Source organism: Alosa alosa, chromosome 2 (assembly GCF_017589495.1).
Source record: "Alosa alosa isolate M-15738 ecotype Scorff River chromosome 2, AALO_Geno_1.1, whole genome shotgun sequence".
Classification (NCBI taxonomy): domain Eukaryota; kingdom Metazoa; phylum Chordata; class Actinopteri; order Clupeiformes; family Clupeidae; genus Alosa; species Alosa alosa.
In genome coordinates, this window is record NC_063190.1 from 27,528,769 (window position 1) to 27,552,633 (window position 23,865).

General features: G+C 43.7%; 1 protein-coding gene and 1 long non-coding RNA gene across 2 annotated transcripts in view; both read right to left on the bottom strand.

The window, feature by feature from the left end:
- Nucleotides 1–20,472, bottom strand: part of efnb3a (ephrin-B3a) — a 33,905-nt gene extending 13,433 nt beyond the window's left edge. Inside the window, 3 exon segments of the mRNA XM_048238067.1 lie at nucleotides 4,051–4,346; nucleotides 19,344–19,499; nucleotides 19,948–20,472. Of these exon segments, the coding sequence (XP_048094024.1) occupies nucleotides 4,051–4,346; nucleotides 19,344–19,492 (445 nt within the window). The 5' untranslated portion in view covers nucleotides 19,493–19,499; nucleotides 19,948–20,472.
- Nucleotides 20,473–21,190: 718 nt separating this feature from the next.
- Nucleotides 21,191–23,663, bottom strand: LOC125288405. Its single transcript, XR_007192487.1, has 2 exons — nucleotides 22,487–23,663; nucleotides 21,191–22,171 (listed from the first exon to the last, which is right to left on the bottom strand). It is a non-coding gene; the product is annotated as an uncharacterized LOC125288405 (long non-coding RNA).
- Between the last annotated feature and the right edge of the window lie 202 nt (nucleotides 23,664–23,865).

Genomic DNA, 23,865 nt, shown 5'->3' on the forward strand with positions numbered 1-23,865 from the left:
TGTGTCCGGGAATTTGTGCAGTAGGCCTATTGGAAGGTCTCAGAGGTGTGCCATGAGTATGTTGCATTGTAATGGATTGTGTTAGTAAAGCAATGAGCGTGTGAGTGTATGTGTTGCGAGTTAGAGAGTGCTGGTTCGGGAATATGTTAAGAAGTTAAGAGCGCAGTGTGTCATATATATTTCAAAGTTCGTGTGTGTTTTTCATAAGCTACTCTCTCGCCTTTTCCCCTCCACAGCACTCTCTTCCCTCCTCACAGCTTTCTCATTTAATCAGCCTCCTCCTCCACTCTCTCTCTCTCTCTTTCTCTCATCGCCTCTTTCCTGTTCTGTCCCTCTCTTCTCCCCCTCTTCCTGTCTCCAGTGAACAGCTGGTCAAGAGAATTCCCCCAAATCCCCTCTGAATACAGTAATCTCCCTCAAAACGCAAATGTCTGTCTGTCAAAAGGGCCTTTATGCCTGTGTGCTCTCTCTCTCTCTCTCTCTCTCTCTCTCTCTATGTGTGTGTGTGTGTGTGTGTGTGTGGACGATGACCGCTAACAATTATATTATGGAAGGTTAATGCTTTGTTATCAAAAGGAAGCTGTAAAAATAAACAATAGGATAATTCCACAGTGAGCATGTGTGTGTGTGTGTGTGTGTTTGAGCGACTGTGAAAGAGAAAAAAGGAGAGTGAATGTGTGTACATGTTTGTTTGATCGTGTATGTGTAAAGGTAAGCCTGTGAGAGAGTGACTGTATGTAACTATGTGTGTGTGCGTGTGTGTGTGTGACTATGTGTGTGTGTGTGTGTGTGTGACTATGTGTGTGTGTGTGAGAGAGAGTGAGGGAGTGTTGTCGAGCAGCTGGAGCAGCCAGAAGGTTAATGAATCGCTGTGTTAAACCTTCTCTATCCAATTAGTCTAGGAATCCTACTGCATGACCTTTATCAGCGAGACATATAAACCTGCACATGCTCCTGAATCAGAGCACACACACACACTTGACAATGTACATTAAATACTAGTGTAATCAGAGAGGATTCACACTGTGACCCAACATTCTACAGTATGTTCTCTCTCTGTGCTTCTTTGTGTGTGTGTGTGTGCTTGCTGAGATATTCTTGCCACACACACACACACACACACACACACACACACAACACACATACACACAAGCCACATGTCAAAGTCATACACAGACAGGCACATGCAGGACCCGCGGAGCTGAGAACTCAGACAAACTCATAAACATAGATGTGCTGGCGGGCGCACACACACACACACACACACACACACACACACACACACACACACACACACACACACACACACACACACACACACACACGCACGCACACACACACACACGCACACACAAACACGCACGCACACACACACACACACGCACACAAACACGCACGCACGCACGCACGCACGCACGCACGCACACAGTACACTGTAATGCAGTGCAGTTCTGATTGCTGACCTAGATTGGGTAGGCGACATGTCACTTTATATTACTCACAGTCACTACACAGCAATCTTGCCATACACGCGCTACAGCATGCCCCAAGATGCACACACTCCCCAAACAACGGCAAGACGACACGCAGCGGGCACAGTGGGCACACGACGCACACACACACACACACACAGCAGCAAGGGTCCTGGTGTCGTGAGGTGCATTCACCTCATTCAGCCTCCTTCTATCTCCCTTTTTCAAATTTGCAAGTCGATCTAAAGACATCAGACAAGACAAGAGAGACAGGCAAGCTCTCTCTCTCTCTTTCACTTTCTCTCTCGTTCTCCCACTCCTTTTCTGAAGCATGCACACACACACACACACACACACACACATAAACACACACCTTCAGGGGCAAACAACACGCTTGATTTAGTGAGTTATTTCAACTTAACCTTGATGAATAAACCAGTGCAAACTTTTAAATAATTAAAGACACTACACCACACACTGATACAGTATGACACTCGCGAAGAACACACAGCGTATACTAAAACAACCAAATATTTCCACAACACACAAAACACACATACGCAGGATTACGCACACACACACACACACACACACACACACACACACACACACACACACACACACACACACTTGAGCCACTAACACAATTGGCTTGTCCATCCCAAGCACACAACCCAATCCCTTGCAAACATATAAACACACACACCACACACACACACATGCAAACACACACTGTACAGTCACAACAACCAGAACAAAAAAACACGGAAGCAACCTTTTTCTCTTGGTAAATAATTAAGCGTTTGTGTGTTTGGCTTGATGTGATCGGCGGGCTTTGTTTGGCGACGGAGCGACAGTTCGCTGTGCTAGGGGGGCCTCTGGTTGGAGGGGCCCCCTGGGGCCGTCTGCATGCTGAGCCATCGAACCCAAACACACACACACCACAACACACACACACATACAGACACACTGAAGGGAAGAGCTGCGGGCAATGGCACACAATCTCTAATGCACATTCTGATGTCACAACAAGACCAACAGAACCTCGAGCCAAGCCTTAAACTGGCAAACAAACACACAAAAACACACACACACACACACGCACACAATTCATGCTGACGTCATGTTCACTTGCACTAGCGCTAATTAATTAATTCATTTTGCCAACAATCTTTATAATCGATTAATTGGTTTGAGTGATTTTTTTCTAAGAAAAAATGTCTAAAACATCTGTTTCCTGTATCTTAAATGACACAAAATATATTTGTGGTGTTGACATTTTATAGACCAAACAACTCATCAAAAACAACTGTTAGTTGTTTCCCCAATGTTCACACACATACAATCATATATTTGTATGCACACACACACACACACACACACACACACACACACACACACACACACACTTGCGAAAACCCCTGGTTTCAGTGGCACCTTGGCCGAGTGGCGGTTGGCTGCTCTGGTCCAATCAGCTTATTTCTCTGTTTCGCCCTTAAGCACATTACAGCCCATTACGGGCAATTAAGCCCCAGTGCACAAACCACCTTTACATGTTTATGCAAAAATGGAAAGCAAGAGGTCTGCAGAACCATACTCTTCTCCCCTGCTTTTCTCTCTCTCTCTCTCTTTCTCTCTCTCTCTCTTTCTCTCCCTGCATGCCAACTCATTACCAGCATATTGTATAAATTATCAAATGCCAAGATAGGTTAATTAAAAGTGATTTCCCTGCGGGAAAAACACTCAAAAACACACGCGTGCCATGCATCGTCCCCAAGCGCTATCTGGCTTTTTCATCGTACTGACGGCAAAGGTTGTAAAAACACTTTCTCAAGGTTCCAGGGCGTAAGACCAATCACTGGGAATTGTTAACCAGAAAGTGGCTTGAGAATCTATATATACATGAAGACTCCACTAGGGTAGTAAGGTCTTCAGTATATTCCAGGTAATACAAACACCTCCGGCCTGTAATGATCTTCTCGTAGTTCTATTGACTTTCCGTGGCAGATAAGATATTACTTGTACAATGGCAAATATCATTCACAATATACGGTCACTGCTTTCAGTCAAATGGCATGTTAGGCAACAATATGCCCACAATATGTCGCTGTGGTAGCCATCTGATTACCAATAACTTAAAGGAACACGCCAACATTTTGGTAAATTAGCTTATTCACTGTCTCTCCCAGTTAGATAAGATGCTACACACCTAAACCATACCATATAGCTTAGCATAGCTCATCTCCCAAAAGTGACAAAAGAACTCAAACATTGTTCTATTTATATGTTGGAGACAGGGGGGACAGTGAATAAGCTAATTTCCCAAAATGTTGGCGTGTTCCTTTAACTGTTTTCAACTTTTCTCTCATTCTTCACACATACACACAAACATAAGCATCCTTACTCACCTCCCAAACACGCTCTGCAAAGGTGAATATCTCAAATCTGCTGACAAAAGTTCACCTGTCTCACCCCCACCCTCCTTTTTTTCCCAATCGCTGCTATGCTCCAGAACTCCTGTCCTCATATCGCCAACCCCCCCCCCCCTCGACGACGGCTCAATACAACCCGTGCTTACAGATGATGAAGTAGTCCTGAAGGCTCTTGAACTCGTGGCCCCACAGGTTGGGCGAGAACTCCTGGAACTTGATGGTGAAGCGCATATCGCTGTTGGGCTTGTCGCAGGTGAGCAGCAGGTTGGGCGGGCCCATCACCTCGCAGCGGTCGGCCTGCTCGCGGGTCGCCACCAGGTACAGCTTGTAGTACTCGTACTCGGACGTGGCCCGTGGACCGGCCGGGTTCGACGCTGGGCAGATGAGGTCCAAGCGGTCGCCAATCTGGGGATAGAGCACGTAACCCCTCTCATCTCCAAATCTAAGAATGGACAGAGGTAGAGAGAGAGAGGTATAGACAGAGAGATGGAGAGATGAAGAGGGGAAAAAAGGGGAAAAGTGGGAGGCGTTAGGTAATGATTGTTTCCATAGAAACCCGGACAGTCAGAGTGATATTTACCCCACTCATGGGTTGGACCGGCAGCCTGCTGTGTTTGACTTTGAAGCTGTTCTTTTATTCATCAAGCCACTTTTTTTCAGAGGCACATACACACACCCCTTGGTGCCAGTCGGCTGTGTAGAATGAGTGTGAGAGTGTGTGTATGTGTGTGAGTTAGAAAGAGCAAGCGTGTATGTGTCTGTGTGTGTGTGTGTGTGTGTGTGTGTGTGTGTGTGAGAGAGAGTGTGACAGTGTGTGTGAGACTGTGACTGTGAAGAAAATAAAACAAGACAAACCGAATGATGAGTGATGTGTGTGTTTGTGTGTGTGTGTGTGAGAGAGAGAGAGAGAGAGCTACTGATAAGTGTATGGGTGTGCGAGAGTGTGATGAGGGCAATGGAGAACCCTTGAGGCTCTGCACATTATTTGATCATTAAGAGGAGGCCCTCATCGAGAGTGACTCATAGCACACGCTCACAAGAGCACAATTAAAACAGAAAAAAATCAATAATGATTCAGTAAATCAAAATAAAAAAAGATAAAAACATGCCACACTAGGCCTCGGTCAAAAACACCAAATGACTCACCAACAGTCACGAACAGCCGCATTTAATTCAACGGGAGTTGACAGTTAAGTCGACTTCACTTAAGTTAAGTTTAGTTTATTCAGCTTTGAATGGCGAGAAACTCACATTGCGAGACGTCAGCAGACACTCCACACACGCTTGGCCAGTGTGACCCTATGCTACGTGTGCCTGCAGTGGACATCCACATGTACACACTTGTCCTTCGAAAAGGCGCTGTGTGGCATTTTCGACTCCATTCAATTTGGTGTGCTTAACAGAAATGTACAGGCTGACATTTCCGACTCGTTCAGCCCCTACCTAACTGTGGAGAACATTTAGAGGGAGGGGTGAGGAGGGAGGACCGGCTGCTGATCTGGCGAGGAAATTACCCTTAACAGAGATAAAGAGAGCAACCGGAGAGTTTCGCCGTGCCCTCCAGTGAGGATTTTTGTGTTAACACCCAGAGAATGGTGTGGCATTTCGCCTCAGTGGGCACAAGCAGGCAGGAGGGGAATTAACCCCAACGCTGAGGAGCATGTCGACACGTCAAGATACCATTAAATGGGCAGAAAACACACGAGGAACAGAGGAGACAAACATGGAGGGAGAAAAGGTTAGACAGACAGACAGACAGAATGAGAGATGGAACTTGAGGGAAGGAGAGAGGCTTACAAATAGACAGAAGAACAGTCAGTGGACAGACAGGAGAATGAGAGATTACGAAAAAGAGAGATAGAGACATACAGACAGTGTCAGAGAGAGAGTGAGAGAGCGAGAGAGAGATGAATGAGAGAAAAGAATTAGATGTCAAGTCATACTTCTGACTAGAAATGTGAGGTAATTGAAATCCTGCTTCCTATCGCATGACTAGAGTACAGAGGAAATATCACATAACAAGTTGAACACCTGACACACACCCACACCAACACGCACACAAACTAAAACACTAGCATACTGTGAAAAGAAACAAGCTGTAACTGTCACACTTAAATGTATGTGATACGTATGTGCCATGACAGTACCTGACTCATTCACACATATCAAACACTCACACGAGATCTGAATAAAGCGGTTTCAAGGCAGCTGAATCCGACCTGCTGAAAGTCATCCTCTAAAGCATATGCACACACGCCGACACACACATACACACACACATCCTGACTCCCACATCTATCCCTCTCGGCATCCGTCCCCTTTCCTCCGCTGTAAGTGTGTGTGTAAAGGTGTGTATGTGTGTGTGTGTGTGTGTGTGTGAGTGAGTGAGAGTCTTTACAGGTACCTGCTCTATCTCGCTCTCCTTCAACCCTGAAGCAGCAGCAACATGACAACTCACTCAGCCTGCACCAGGACCCAGATGCCCTGAAGATCATCATGTGTGTGTGTGTGTGTGTGTGTGTGTGTGTGTAAGAGAGAGAGAGAGAGAGAGAGAGAGACTGTCCACAGGTACCTACTATCTTTTCATCCCCCTCTGACTTCATGTTAAACCAGCATCACTCTGAGGATCACTACACGTGTATAAATGTGTGTGCCTGCATCTCAAGAATCGTCACCTGAGTGTGTGTGTGTGTGTGTGTGCATGTGTATGTGTGTGTGTGTGTGTGTGTGTGTGAAAGCCTCTAAAGGTAGCTTGCTCTCTGCTCCCCCTGCTCCACCTCCATGTTTAATCCACACACTCTTCAGACTCCCTGCAGAGGCCACAGCGCGCCGTGGATCCGCGCCGTAGTACACCTCTTAAAACGTCTCAGCTTGAGTCACACAGTCACACACACACACACACACACACACACACACACACACACACACACACACACACACACACGTTTGCTGCTGCTAGTGTTAAGTCCCACACCTAGCATGTAATGTATAGTTCTCATGGTTTATTTATGGAGATGTGTCACATACCATCATGAATGTATTATCATGCATATGTTTGAATCATCATGCACATACATTTAGTATAAAGCAATGCATGAATGTGTGAGGCGGGAGAGTGCACAAACAACAACAAAACATTGTAGCAAGAAAAGCAAAATGGAAGCGAATGGTTGGGGGTTGGATTGAGTGATCAGGTGATGTCTGGTAAACCTCTAGGTGGGTGTTATGGCCATGCGTACCAATGCTTTGGCCCACACATAGGGCTGGGGATGCAGTCCCCACAGCACTCTGTGGCTATCCATTAAAAGACAGTCCAACTAGACAGCCCTTTGGGCTCCGCGACTTGCCAGACGAGTTCCATGAGTAATGCAGCGCAGTGCTATTTGTGTTAAAGTACTGTCCCACCCTCTGGGACTTTCTCGAAAAAAAGGTATGCGTGTTTATGTGTACACATGTGTGTGTGTGTACATGTGTGTGCCTATGTGTTTCTGTAAGTAAATGTGTGTGCATATGTGTATAGGTGTGTGTGTGCGTACGTGTTTCTGTAAATGTGTGTGTGTGTGTGTGTGTGTGTGTGTGTGTGGCACATATTTACTGTGCTTTGTGCCTTGCCTCCACGTTCATTTCCCACGTTTGCTCCTGGTAATCCCCTCCGAGGCGTGACGCGGCGAGCCTGAATCAGGTCTCCAGAGCCACGGCAGCCACGGCAGCCGCACCAGAGGCCGCGGACCGCTCAGGCCCGCAGCCACGAAAACCACTCAAGCCCGTCCAGACCATGGGAGGTCTGGAGAGGGGCCCATAGGCCTTCATTTAAAAAAAAAACAGAAACACTGGGTTTTCCATTATATTTAGTCACTCGTCAGATGCTTTTATCAAAAGTGAAATGGAATGACACATTCTCCAGTCTTTTTTCGGAAGCGGGGGAAATGGAGAGTTCAACTAGCGATTTTCCTCCAGAATTTCTGGCAGTCTTGATCAAACCGAGTGCCTCCTGAACAAATTGGTACTGGCAAGGCAAAACAGTCAAGTTATTCCAACAGGCTGGTTATGGAAGACCTCTGTTGCGCTCCACGGAACACTTTTATTAGTGATCCTGTAAGTCGCATTGCTTTGCCGCCATGCTGCTGCAATGTATGCAAACCCAACGACAATACAGTTCAATCCAATAGTTGACAGCAAACAGGGAAGTCTTCCATTCCTTTGCAAATTGCCAATAAAAATTATTGTGCGATTTTCTAAATTAGATCCTACGAGTTTAATATTATGCCAAGTACTTTTTTCATTAAAATTACTCTGAGATCGACAAGAACAAAGACATCATCATAAATACTAGGAACAGCCCGGCTTTACATGAACCGCATAAATCATCGAGGTCCGAAAACAAAATCAGAGCTTCAACACAAGCACAACAAATTGAGGAGGTCATGGCAAAATTGAGTGAGACACAAGATATGTAGTCAGTCTAGGATGCTATAAAGTCTGCTGTGCTCTGACAAGTAAACAGAAGGAATGCACTGTACATGCAAAGAGAGATAGATGGAGAAAGAAGGGTCTATTGAGATTATGTTTATAATCGTGGTGAGGATCTGACTCTACTTATTTATGGTCTCTTCCACAGATTTAATAAAGGCAGAGCTGCAGGTCACGGCCCTTGCTGCCTGAAGGCTTTCATCTAGTTCAGACATAATGAAGAGAGCATGACATGTTATGCCCAAAACACTGAGCCTCCACGCTGGGCTGGGGTGTGTATGTTTGCGTTGGTAAGTATAGGGCAGGGGGGGCTGAGCATTGAGCAAGTTAATACATATAAAGGCAACAAACTGTAGGCCTTTTATTTTTGCTCTATTGTTAATTGTGTATCTTATTTTGTTGAGGTGGCATAATTATATGTAATACAATGTGGACTTACATGAAACAGCTCTTTATATTCTGTGTAGAAGTGAAATGAACCAGGATTGAAGAGACGACAGCAGTCGCAGCACGCACAAAATGTCTAACTCGGGTTCAAGAACCAGTCCCGGTCTGTTTAACCCTGAGATTTCCATTACAGCTCCCAGGGTTAGTATAAAAAATCCACTATGAAGAAATCCACAGATGTTCGTGCACTATGGCCCTGGTTGATGAGTGTATCTATAGCTTGTGCGGCTGAATCAAATGGGTTATTATGAGAACAAAGGACAACCTTGTAGTGCACAAAGGCTCCTCATGGACACTTTTACTTAAAAAAACTTCTTCTTCTACCTCTTCCTCTTTTTTCGTTCTTTTCACATGGACTTTAATAATTCCAGAATATTGCTTGCTTTTCTGTAGTGTTATGACAGCCGGCCCGGGCTCAATGAATGGGCAAGTCTGTCACATGTTACTGAGGCCTGTTCACCTCGGAACTGAGAAAATGCACTTATGTAGTTTGTGCGCTTGCCTCTTTGAACTTCACACTGAAGCTAACGCTGTTTAGATCACTGGGATGTTTTGGAGACCGCTTTTGGTCGGCGCGGATTTTGTCGATGATAAGAGCGACACAAAGAGATATTGTGAGTGTGGCCCGTTAATGAGGACTGTAGCGATATTCCAGATCACTGCGGAACAGATGGCTGGCAATCCAGGCTGAGGCGCTGTATGAAAGGGCTTTAACAAAAACACCATCCCCATTACAGGATCTTACTGCTTATTGCGTGGCGCATTACAGACTTACAGAATTACAGAAAAATGCCAATACAATTTGATCTGATACATTATATGAAAACAATTATTCTTGGTCGATTTTTCTAATTAAGAAATGCTCGGAAATTAAGTACAGATGCTATTTTTGGCAGTGATTTATGATGCACTGTATGCATTCGTTTGCACTGTTGAGACTAAGTTAGATAAAAAAAATGGCACCACAATTATAGTATGTCTGTTTTACACATGCTGAATTTAGCCCTGAAATTGCCCCGCTGCGTTAACAAAGATTACAGACTGGAGCACCATTGTGAGGAGCACAGAAGAAAGTTGGAAGGCCGGGTGCTGTGATCGAAATGCGTGCAATTCACATGACTGATTAGAGGGAGATCGGCCTGCGCTCCGGAAGCCCTTTCACAAAAGAGAGCCCGCGACAGAAAAAAAAAAACCTTGGGATGTGAACTCTTGACAACACACCCCTATTCATCGATTCCCTCAAACACAAATAATGCCAACCGAACTGACAGAAGCAGAGCGTCAACAAATTACGTATTGTGTGGAAACTACAACCCAAACACTGTCAGATTTGGCAGCAAGAGTGGGGGATTCAACGAGACCCATGGTCCAGAGACTTGGTCGGCGGCCCTTTCTTGTTAAACTAACACGACCTGAGCCACAGATAACTTGGCTTTGGTTCGGCAGAGCACCGTTTCAATCCCATTACAGAAGTGGTACACACAGGTCTCACAGATCAGGCTTCAGCCCGCATCCATTTAAATAACATGTTCCGCAGATGCCATCAGTAATAGGCCAGTGCTGTGACATCTCTCTTAGACTGTGAGGAAGAGGACAGAGTTTTGAATGGGGATAAACTGGGAGAGATGGCATTGTAGTTTTGAAATGATCTTAGTAATGGTTTATTTCTATGATATTTCAAGCTTTTTGTACTATTTTATTTTCACACACATTTCTACTTTTACTAGTGAAGGAGCTTTGAAACTATTTCACTGTAAATTGGCTAAACAAATGACCTTGACTTGAGGTGATTACACTACATTTCCTTGAACCATTATGAAATAATATACATTATTAAGTCTGAGATTCTGAGACTCGATCTACCTGAGAATTTCCTTTTATTTTCAAGTCAAGTTATAATATCCACTGGTAAACCCATAGTACACGGATAGCAATAATAAAACTCCCTGTCGGACGGGATTGTATTTGCTACCTTTAAGCTATTGCTGGCTCTACACTCATCCTTGTCAGGTATGGGTCTCCTGGTGGTTGGGTTTGAATTTATGAGTGTCAAACCTACCGCTACAGAGCCTAGATGCCTACTTAATTAAAAAACTCACAGGGGAACAGCGGCAGTTGGAATAAGCCCATATCAGCAATGCATGTCAACCTGACGACAAAGGAAAAACATTACACAAGCTGAAAAAACAGGTACAGGTTTCAAAGTGTGTGTGTGTGTGTGTGTGTGTGGGGCGGGGATGGGGCCTCCTAATCCAGACAGTCATTCTGAACTTGAGCTGACCTTGAGGTAAGCTATAATGTACCATTTGAAAACCAATAGCCCAAAAGTAACCCCCACAACTGCACAGTGTAATAACATAGTCATAATGAAAACACTTGCAAATCCTTTGCAATTAGGAAATAATATGGCGCGTTGGTAAGATAGTGATAAGGTACAGTATAAGGTTCAGGTCAAGGGCTCAGTGGTTGACTCAAAAGACTAAGAAAATTATATTGAGAATATGAAAATATTATGGATCTTTGGAAGAAAATTATCCTCAAAATAAAACAAAAAACAAAAAAACAATTCATATCAATAAATACTTTTTGAAAAATATACATTCTGACGGAACTAGCGTTTTTATCATTAGTTTGGCAACGTTTCTGCCCTCATTGCATTAGTATCAACATTAAATAAACGTTGGCAGAGGCACGGGGTCATGTGGTAAATACCACTGTAGTGAACACATTAGATACCGTTTTAAGATGGATGATTACCACATGCGCTTGACCTGGAAAATATGTAAATGGCATAGAGGGAAAGTCCTTGGTAAGAGATGGTAAATCTAAACATTTATGACAAGCTCCAAAGTTAAGTACATAAAAAGGGTTTAATGTCTGAGGTTCACAACAGTACATTTACAGAAAGTATACAGGACATCAAATTTATAAGACTCCCTGTCATGAATAAATTTATCTGTAGTGGTTTTCCGTACAGACTGATCCATTTTACAAGCATCATGGAAGGTAGGATGCAGATATAGGCCTACAAACTGCATTAGAGGAAAAGTCAGACCTTAGATGAAGCATAGACACACTGTCTCTTCAAAGGAGCCACTTTTGTACTTAAAACTGTATTAAGCAAGTAGTGATTTCAGTCTCCAAATCTATGGTGACTGAAATTCAGCTTTACTGTCAGTCACGTTGCTGAGGTTGTCACCTACACACACACACACACACACACACAAAACACCCAGCTTTGGATAATGTTGGCCTTGTCAAAACAGGAGGGAGAGAGAGAGAGAGAGAGAAAGCGAGTGTGTCGGCAGTCCCTCTTTTTAGCAAATCCATGCTCAGCTACCAGTCAGCATTTGCATATTCAAATCCCAAGGAAGGGCCTTCTCGGTGTTCGGCATGGGTGGTCGTCGAAGACACTTCTGTGCTCCTCTCCCTTTTTTAATTAGACACGTAAACGTGCGCTGTGAACAAATGCTGAGGCTCAGCTCAGTGTCACAGTGAACCGGGAGAGAGGGCTGGTGGTAGTGGTGGGGGGGTGGGGGAGTAAGCGATATCCCCATCTGTCTGTTTCTTAATTCCTTTAATTGCCATCCCCATTTTTTTTTTGTCTTTTAACGGCGAGTGTTTGTTTACTCTCGACGCCGCTCTCCGATGGGCCCTCAGCGTCCGGAGGTCAGGAGGGACCCCTGAAGGTCCCGTCGAGGCCCCTGGGAGACGTGTTGAGTACGGTGCTCCTTTATCCTAAGTGCTGTCTGAGTGTCGTTTCGGCTTGTTATCAGCGTTATTTAATGAGTTTGGGGGCGAGAGATAATCGGCGCATTCCTGGCATATGACTCATCGCTCAGTCCCCTCCCGACACACTTGCGTCGGTAAACTAAAAGCGGCGCTCGAGCAGAGCCCCGGCACCGGCTTCCAGCCTCTTCTGGGCGGGCTCGTCGAGCCCGTGGGTGTCCTTCCGCCCTTCATGTTAATTGAGGATCCTCAGGTACAGGGCCACAGGGGGGACGCCCCCATCCCCATCGGTCCTCAAAAACACACACATGAAAAGACTCATCAAGCCCAAATCACAGAGATGATTAAAAATGAAAGGAAGGGGGGCTATAAATACCGTTGCCTTTGTTTTTGAGGATAAAGTACTCGATAGAGAGAAGCGGAGAGAGAGGGAGAAGGACAGAGAAAGAGAGGTAGTGTGTGTGTGAGAGAGAGAGAGAGAGAGAGAGAGAGAGAGAGAGAAACAGAAACAGAGAGGGAGGGAGGTACTGGAAATATACCTCTCTATTCCCCTGTGGTCTATCCTATTGCAGCTACTCCTACTCATTCCACTCCTCGCTCTCTTCCGACTCTCTCTCTCTTACACACTGGCCTGCACTGGGGAATTCTGGGATTCACATCCCCTTTGAAAGTTTTCTGAATAAAACGCTCGAGACGCCGTGCACTGTGTGTGTGTGTGCTGTGTGTGAGACAGAGAGGAAGATGGAGGAGAGGGAAAAGCACATGACACAGACAGACAGACAGAGAGAGAGAGAGAGAGAGAGAGAGAGAGAGAGAGAGGAGGAGAGAGAACGAGACGGAATAGACTGACAGACAGAGAAAGAGTTGGACCTAGAATTTAGATAAGTGACTCAAGGGGGGAGAGGAAATAGTCATCTAAACAGAGAAAGAATGCGTGCAGACCTGAGACAGAGAGATAATGAGGTTTTACGCCAAATGCTGATGGGAGCGCTGCGTTTCCAGCAGTTTGTTAAAATAACTACATGTCCTTCCCAATCAGCGTGTTTTTTTGTGTGCTTTCCTTTCTCCATTGGACATTGTTATTGTACATAATTTGACATTTGATGTTTACCAATTACCTACGCCCCTTATCTTAGCGTATGGAGCAACCATTTTTCATGCTACTTAACCTTTATCAAAGAAACACAGCAGTAGGGAAGAAAAGGAGGAAAAGTGAAAGAAAAAGAGAAAAAGAGAGACAGAGAGAGAAATAGAGAGAACAGGCAAGAGAGTCCACTGAGTCCATTAACGGGAGAAAAAATTGACAAAGAGAAACACAGTGGCTGGCGGGCTGCCGTTTTAGGACCGGTAACTGGCAAAATTACACCCTTGAAATTCTTGCATCTTGCAAAACAGTTATTTGCTTTTTTTTACGATGTGCAGGTAAAATAGTAGCTTGCTATTCGACCATCTTTGGGAATTGGGATAAAATAACAGTCAAACTAGTATCAAAAATATATATATCATCAGATGCAATTGGGTACTTACAGAACTGTGATGTTCTTTAGATGGCTGTTACAACACTACACAGTCTACTTTACTAGCGCTACACACACTTTTGCCAGTGTCCACTCCACATGATGATCCATTTCAGATGTATTTGTATGTCCTGCTGTGGCATAAGCTGGCATGTGTATGCATTTTATTGGCAGTTGGTGGTTTTGCCAGTAAAGCTCTAAAACAGTATAGAACATAGAGCAGAGAATAGCATGTCAGAAGTAAATTAAGGCAACAGCATACAGTATATTGGCATATTTCTATATGTTTTTGTGAATTTATTTTGATGGGATGTGGTCATGTGAACGACAGAAAAACACAACTGCCATTCCTTTGAGCTATCTACCGGTAAGCTATTCATTAATTAGTTTTGTGATCCCATGAAAATCTAACGACGGCCGTTACAACAACATTGTGTTCACAAAATAAAATAATCAGCAAGTTTTTATCAGTGCTAACAGTGTTTTGGTGTTTACAAGGCAGCTGTTTGTTTTTAGCTAGTTAACGCCCTAGTTTCAGATGAAAACGCATTACTGCTATTTAAACTATGTACACAGGGATTGAAATATAGGTAAATAATACAGAATACACATCCCAGGAACTGAAAGGAAGTCAATGGTATAGACAGGGAGATACAGCTTCTCTGATTAATGACAACTATTCTGTTCTCCTGGGTTTTACAGTCCTTCTCTCTCTCTCTCTCTCTTTCTCTCTCTCTCTCTTTCTGGGCTTTGTGGGCTGCAATGAGTACAACTACACACGCCCCAGCCCCCACCTGAAAACCGTCATCAGTATAATCTTAAGACTGTAATTACACAGCGCTCAACAACACACAGCTATCAAGTTATGCCAGGGCTTTGATGGCATGCCAGAGAAGCACCTTTGAAAAAGAAAATTGAATCTGAGAACGAATGCGGGGGAGATGATTTCATAGTGTTTAGGGTATTAGCATGACATGGAAATAGACAAAAACAGAGGTAGTCCTCATGGCAAATTTCATGCGAGCAAGTGCATGCCTGCATTTGGAGTAACTACATACAACAAATACAAAAGTATATTTGTTGTAATCTCTAAATTATATGTTGTTGTATGTTTCTTTCTCCTCTTTCCCTCTGGCCATGCAAGCTCTCTCTTCATTTCATTCATTCTCTTTTCCTCTCTATCTGTCTCTGAAGTGGTTAAAGAAGACCACAGGACCAAGGTTCTATTTTATATTCATTTATACACATCACTTCAATAGGAGCAAAATGCCTCCGTGATGGCACTGCTCTCCTGGGTCTCCATACTCTCCCGCTATGTTTTTCATGTCCATTGTTGTTGATATCAGTAAGAAAGCGATAACAATGAAACAATCAAGACACTGAAAAATTGAGCGCCCCTTTTCTGTTTTCTATTTATCTTTTTGGTGACAGATAAACAGAAGGAAAGAGAAAGGGAGAGAGAGAAGAATACCCTCCCTCACAGACAGCTTTGTTGCCTGACTTATGGTAGTGCGCTCCAAATGAGGGGTGGACGCTGTATTGGAGATAATCCCCCCCTGACACGCACGCCAGGGTCAAGTGGTACGACCCATTTCATTCTCTTTTCCTATAGCCATCACTCACCGCTATCCATGAATAACTCTGACAAACCCTTCCTCCCCATTTTAAAACTCATTTTTGATTTTCTGTTCTGTTTATAGTAGCGGCGCACATTTGGACCCTGACACTAACCCGCCTTTCCAGGCACGGGGGTTAGAACATTCAGGGGGCCTTGTTGGCATTGTTTCTGATGCCTTGGCACAGATTCACTCTTGATTATTAGTACCCATCTGTGAGCTGGCAGCGTTGGGGATTCGCCCGCTGGATTACTCCTGAAATCGGAATCTTCCAGAGATTCTTCCCTCCCTCTCTCAGCTGCTGAGTCACACACACACACGCACACACACGCACACACACATACACGCACACACACACACTGCGAAGACACAGAGGCAATATTGGAACTCATACACCTGAGTCCCACGACACACACCCACACGCAATCAAGTGAAAAATACGAGCTCAGACTGGGAATTACTGTTTGGAGGAGCAAAATGTTTATACTGTAGGCCAAAGCTGGATGAGTAAACAAAGGTTTTGCTGAGTATCTCCTCTCTTTCTCTCTCTCACTCACCCTCCCTTTCTCTGAAGCACACACTCACAAATCCACTCACAAACAAACACACAACCTCGCAAACACATAAATTCCGTTTCAGGTTTTTCCCTCAGAAACTGAAAAGCAGATTATGGACAAGCAACGACACTGTTGTCTGCCAAGCGGCACATCTGCAAGGACAGAAGGATTTGACCCACAAACACCCTCGTCTTCTTAATGCCCGCCTAAGCTTCTTCTTAATGCCCGCCATCCACGCCATGTCTGTTTTTTTCTTGCCTTCTTCCAGTCCTTAAAATGTTTTAATTTGAAACGCTTAACCCAGTTAACCAGGCTTTTATCTTTGGCCAATTAGCAGCTGATTCATTAAATATTGAACAGGCTGTGAAGGATTAATTTTTAATGCACATTTGAGGCGGAGAGTTGTACAACAACTCTCCCCGGAGCGATGCAGGGAGACAGCCTGCACTCAGAAACGTTTAGTCATTTACCCAGCGCAAACCAGCGCGACTCCGGACGCCCGTACGCCTCCCTGCCCCCGAACCCGATAACCCTATACGTCAACAGCGGCGCGCGACTGATGCGCGCGTGCACACAAACACTCACACACGGAGACAACCGCACACACACACACAGACAAAGCCATACATGAATGCGCCTCTCTAGAACTTCTAGTCGACTGAATGAGAAGATACCCATCCAGCATTCACATCCATATAGACCCTTTCAAAAGAGTTCCATTATCAGCATCATAGTTGGCCCCACAAGGCTTCCGTTTTAACATTCCATATGTTATCTTAATGCAGAGGAAGTAGATTGGGGCCCAAATAGAACGTTCAAGCATTGTTTTTGTTTTTATTGTTGAAAGGGTCTATAAACATAACCAGCCTTGTCCTCGTTCTGTGTTGTCGTTATCTAATCCAAATCACTCTGGGTAGTCGGACAGTGCACTGTACTAGTTTTCACAAAAACAATTTATACACGACACTTGAGAATGCGTGTCAGAGATGCTCAAACACAAAGTTTAATTTGTTGCTTACATTCACGGCCTTTCATATCTGTATGCTCCTGTACATATAAAGCAGGCATTTTCCACTCCCTTGGTATGTGTGTGTGTGTGTTTTTGGTGGTCTTTGGTCATCCGTGGTCAGAGCCACTGCCTGATGGACTGAGAAGCAACTGTGACCTTTTAGATATCAGAGAAATCATTAATTCCATATGGATAAGATGCCCAGAGCTTCTCCTGCCCTGTCTGTTTCGATTTTTCATGGCTGCGTCTCAATCCCTAATCTTTTCACTCTTGGTCTCGTCTCCTTCATCCCTCCATTCCCTCCTTCATCCCTCCTTCGTCTCCTTCATCCCTCCCTCACCCCTGCTTCTCTTGCGCCGCCATCACCCTCTTTCTCCTTTGTCCTCCTCATATGATTTCTTATCTGTATCCATCTGTCTTTATCCCTCCTTACTGTCTCTTTATATCATCTCTCATTTCCTGGCGTGTCACTTTTGTCTCTTTCCTTTCTCATGTGACTCTATTTGTCCTTCATGGGGACCCATAAAGTATGTCTACATCTTGGGAAGACAGCAGCCAATGGCCACCAGGCCCCTGCAGTTGCTTTTAGTCTGTACTCTTCTGGACGCTGCTTATCTTGTTCATCTGTCCTGTTTGCCAGAGGAGGATTGATTATTCGATTGTTTTCTGTCTTTTTCTTTTCACGTTTAACGCACAGCACTCTACCCTTTTTGCTCTCCTTTATTTTCCCCCTGTGCTTCACCATCCATTTCAGTCTCTTTGGGGAGTGTGTCTCGCAGAGCGATAGCCGCTGGACCACATTTGTTTGTTACTCTCCCTCCCGCGCTAACACAGTAGGCCTACTCCTCCTCTGCCCCTGCCTGTGGGAGTCTGTTTTGGTCCCATGCAACCTTCCCTGTCCCTTCCTGACTCAGGTCAGGTTGACTGGTGCCTCAGAGCAGGACCATCTAAGAGAAGGTGGGTGGGGTGGGGTGGGGTGGGGGTGGCGTATTTGGAGCCTGTTCTCATGCGTCGCGGGATTCCAGACCCTCGACCCCTTTTTTTTTTTTTAAGTATCTTTTTTTAAAGTATATATTTTGGGCTTTTTGCCTTTATTTCGACAGGACAGTGAAGAGTGACAGGAAGTGAGTGGGAGAGAGAGAGATAGGGTGGGATTGGGACATGACCGCAGGTCGGATTCAAACCTGGGTCCCCGTGGGCACTTGGACCCGTTCATGGTACGGGGGCTGCAACCTGTTGCGCCACAGCACCCCAAAAGCACGCAATCCTTAATAAGAGGAGCGACCATCCGTGACAAACACCACACACACACACACACACACACAAGACATATACAGACCCCCCCCAACACCATACACACACAAACAAACACAAACACACACACACACACACACACACACAAAGCATCAACGTCTGACCACAACCACAACTGTTCCCACGCTAATATGGCCTGTGGGGCTCTTCCTTTACTTCAAGAGATGCTGGCCAACTGTTGACAGCCCATAATGCAGAGGGTTTCCTCAAGTGATAAGCAAGTGGATTGAGCTCTACATTATGAACTGTCAACGCCCAAAAAAGCTTGTCACAGTTACACATTAACAACTGAGGTTTCCCTCAGTTTATTACGACAATGTTGTCATTCAGTTCTGCAAACAGCCAGTTACATCATAACTTTAAACCATTAGGCCCAGTGTTTCCCATACATTGACTTATTTGTGGCGGCCCACCACAATATCAACGTTGACCACCACACAATGATTTTCCAGGTTGTACTAAATTGTGCTTAAATCTGGTAAGCATCAAAACCACGCTGTGCTAATTTGTTAAAAACTGTTTATTGTAGTCAAGTTAATTCTGCAAACCAACCACCACAAATGGAATTCAATTCTGTGGGAGACACTGAGGCCTATGTATGATGCACCTACCAGTGAGGATTGACACAACTAGATCACTGACAGAATAGAAGTGGAGTAAGCAATCAGTTCAAGCACACATCCCACTCCTAGTTGCTTTCTGTCACATTCTATCAGCTATTGATTTCCAAAAGCTTCTGTGGTCATTTTTGTTTCTAAATGCTTTTAAAGAAAAGCCTACCTTTTGTTCAGAGAATTCCAGTATATGGGTTCCAGGTTACTCGCCGCAGTTCCAAGGAAATCCACAAGAAAAATCACCAGGAATCCCAATCCATTGGCACCGTCCCAAAGCGCCATGGCCATTCCTACTCCCCGTGTCGCTGCTCCCATCGTACTCCTGTGTGAAACAAGCGGGCAGTTGGAGCCGTTGTAGACAAAGGCTTGGTGGGAGATCAAGAGCGAAGTTGACTAATTCCCCTAAAGCGCACACAGATGGCTTGACCTCGGCAACCATAACAGGGAAAGCGCCAATAGCATCCCATTTTAACAGACTAACTTGTATGATAAAAAACCCGCTTTACATTCTACATGATATAGGCCCCATGCAGCTTTACAACGGTTCAGGTCAAGACTTACACACCAACGATTACGCATAGGTATTTAAAATATCACATGGCCTTCTTTAGTCTTCTAACTGTGACCAATATGGGTACATATCGAAACACCCAGGTTTTTAAACTGACGTTCAGTCGGGTGATTAACACATGATATTGAGTTAGGCTACTCGATTTAGCTCACTATTGAATAGACTACCCTATTTTTTTTTATAATTAAAACGGACTTACCGTTGATCAACATGAATTACCCCGTTATAACTTCTGTGCGAACCAAACGACTTTTTATGGTCTAAGTTGTGCCGTACGCTACTTTCCTTCACTCTTTAGGTTAGGCGTCCCTCAGTGTAGCGATCACCGTTATCTTTATCAACTGGAGACGTGGTAGTCCAATCAGCTCCACAAAACGAGAATGCCGACTACAGAGCAGAGGTCATCCAGTAAGCCTATCCAAATCGTCAATAGAGAAATGAGTATCCATTTATTGCGCTCGAATGTTGATGATGAAAAGCCTCGTCCCCTTGCCGAGGCAAACTTGAGCGAATTGGTCTCACAGGAAGAAAATGTGTGTGGTGCACGGTCTGTGCAAACAGGTGCGATTTGTCCTCTTAAAATACTGTACGGAGGCTATACAATGACGACGCAAACGTTGCGACAGAGAGCTATAATTCGCTTTGTACAACTTGACCATTCGGCTTCGCGTGCTCATTCCCGTACTCCCTTTCCTCCCGTCTAAATTCCGCACTTGACTCGCGCACTGACAGTGTGGGGACGCTAGTTAGAGGCGGGGGAGGAGGGACGTGCGTGTGTGTGTGTGTGTGTGTGCAGCAGCAGGGTACAGTTTATGACCTGAGAGGCAGCCTATGGAGGATCCAGTTTGTTATACTCTGGACCGGGAGTATCCGAAGTTAATGTAAAAAATACCTCTCAACTTAAACGTAGAGTCCATGACTTATAAGAGGTTTCGTAAGAGGTTGTTGATATGAGTTCTGCAGTCAATAATATGCAATGCAACTCCTTATCGGAGATATTATCCTGCTAAATATGAGCAGACTGGCCCTATGTGCCATGCAGTATTTTTCCATCAAAAATAGTAAGCAGATCATAATTTATGTAACACAAGATTGGGATAATATTAAAAAATAATTTGAATACACCAAAATTGTCGTAAACATTAGCATAATGTCATTAGTTATTTAAAATGTTAAGCAACCAAGTTACTTTTTCACCCAAACAGGTGTTCTGTGGTCCGGAAAAAATGTATACCAAAACTTGATTTAGGCTGCCCCCAAGTGGCAACATGAGACAAAGCATATTCCTACAGAATGAAAAAAGATCTTACCAGCCCCAAAACACAAGGTCAAAGAAAGCATCTGCTCCTATTTGGACGTCGTGCATTGAGCTTGTGCGTCACGACAAAACTCCTAGTCACGACGTGTCTCCAGAAAGATGCACAAAAGAGAAACGCTTAATGAACGTTTAAAACAATGTTTATTTATGTTTAACATTTTGTATCTTTTCAAAGAAAAAAAAAAAAAAAAAACCTATGCCCTTGTCTTAGTTCTCACCATGTTCATTTACAAATGGAATTTAATGGACTCTTGACTAAAGGAGGGAGACCCATCCAGTAGTGGTCTTTATTTTTTCTTTAGTATATAAATGCCAACGTTAATAATTAATATATTTCACAAAAAAGAGAATTAAAAAGAATTCAGTGACATTCCGACTGCACAAGCACAATATTGTGGCATTATTTCCCCCCCAGCAGCTCTGAATATTTTCCATCGACTCATTTATGGGGAAATGACAGTCCATCTCTACTATGATAGACCAATTCTTGTTCACCCAATCACAGAGGGACCAGATCATGGACATACAATATCCTCACATTTCCCGTTGGTAAGCTTGGGTGTCTAGGTATTTGCATTTCCATTTCCAAAGTGTTTTTGTACATGTGAGTCTGTGTTGGAAACCCAACCATCTCTATGGCAGTTCTATTTTGTGTATTTAAGGCATGTAAAAAAAAAAAAAAAAAGAACAAAACCCAAGTCGCCAATGAAGACAAAAGCATAAACATTATATACAGGGCATCCTGTGCCAAGTTCAAGACTCCTAAGCAGGTCTTTGTAAGTGTGTATGATGTTGTCAGTGTATGTGCTTCTGTGTGTGTGCTTGTGTGCGCGTGTGTGTGTGTGTGTGTGTGTGTGAGAGAGTCTCAATGTATCACAACAGTCACTAAAGGTTCAGTTTGTAAAATGGTCCACATTCACTTTGAAGGATCTGACCACAACACAATGCTCCAAAACCGTGAACTCTGAATCCAATTAGTCCAACTCTTGTTCAACACAGCTGATATCCATATTCTCCTTATATCGTGCATCCCATTGGTTAGGTGAACCGCACGCTAGCCAATCAGATCCTCCAGTGAGTGAGGCGGTGAGTCCATCAGTACCAGCTGGTAAAAGAAGGTAGAAGATAATGAGGAAATGGAAGAACAAATCCATAATGCACCCAGGTTTCACAAATCCATAACCAGCCTACAAGGGTTAAGATCTTGAATTGGATATAAATTAACTGGTGACACATACTTTACAAGCTAGTGTTAATATAGATTAAAAAAGGCACAAGCATTCAGCATATAACATTGTGAAAGTGAAAAGTTCACATGAATAAAATAATGATCTTTGGTAGCAATAATGCTCTGTCAACATGACAACACGAGCTGTAAAAGTAAGACATTTGAAAAGTTGAGTAAAGGGAAATTACATACCTGTCCTCTCTGTGGCCTTTAAGGGGATTGGCATCTTCTGGTTTTTTCTCATTTTCCAGAATTTAACACTTTCTCCATCCTCCTCAGGAATGAGCAGAGGCAGATTTCACTGGGTAACTGTCCATTTATAACAGATGTTAATTAAAGTAAATAGGGAGAAATGGGTTTCTAGTAATTGTCCACAACCCAAAACTTTCTCCAAAACATTCAAAAGAAAAAAAAAAGAAAAATCTGCAAAGCATCACAGCCACAGCAACTCAAACAGTTATTTTTGTTTGTCCAATGACCAATGTAAAGCCATATTCGTTCATTCATGGTAGCTTAGAATTACTCCTTAGCATGGTTCCTTCATTCTAAGCAGGGGCGTCTTCTGTGGTAAAATATATCTCTACGTATTTTATTCAAAACCAAAACCATGCCTACAGTTCCATGTCAGAAGAGCGCCAAAATAAATTCAGTTGATGGAAAAAAAGACGAGTGGAAGGAAAGAACGTTTTCCCTTCAATTTTGGAGAAAGTCCCCTCTCCAATTTCCTCAACTAAAACTGATAGTATTCTGCCTGAAGTTGGTTTGAAATTATCACCCTGGCCTTCTATAGAGACAACTCCTCTGCAGTTAAGAGGCAAAAGAAGTCCACTGTCCAACCTCTATCTGCTTCCTGGAAAAAAAAAAACACCAAAAAGATCTGACAACTGAAAACTGCACAAAGCAGTCAAATGGGTTAGTCCTTGTGAAAATCAAGTACCAGCAAGACCACTGCCCTTATCTTCAATGTCCATGAAAAATTAAAAGATGCATATCCCCCATTCCAACAATTGATAAATGTGAAGAACAAAATTGATATCTCCTTGTTTTTGTTTCCATCATCGATGCACACTGTAGCTCCTTGGCCTTAGTGAATCACATGGGTGAGAGGAAGGGACATCAAGATGTAGCATATTTGTGTTTACTCTGTAGTCCATGCATACAATCTGCCACGACTCTATGAGAAGTCGTCTCGTAAAAGGACAGAAAATGTCACTCAAAGATGCTCAACTTCAGCTTCTGTGAAGGATATAAAAAAAAAAATAAAAAAAAAGTCAAGGAGATCTTGGAAGAACAGTATGACAAGGCAGTGTGCTGAATCCATGCACTTTCCTTGTTCAGTTTTCATTCTGTTTAGGTAAGTATCCCCCAAAAAAAGCTCTTCTTCCCAGACATGTTTTCATCTTGCTGAAACGTCTGGTTTTATCATAATGTTATACATTAGATACTTTTTTTCTCATACATTCATAATTCACTTCCCACAGAGGCAAGCAATTAAAACATTAGACATAAACAAAACACAAACAAAATAAGAAACAAAAACAATCATTAAAAACAAGAAATATGACAAAACA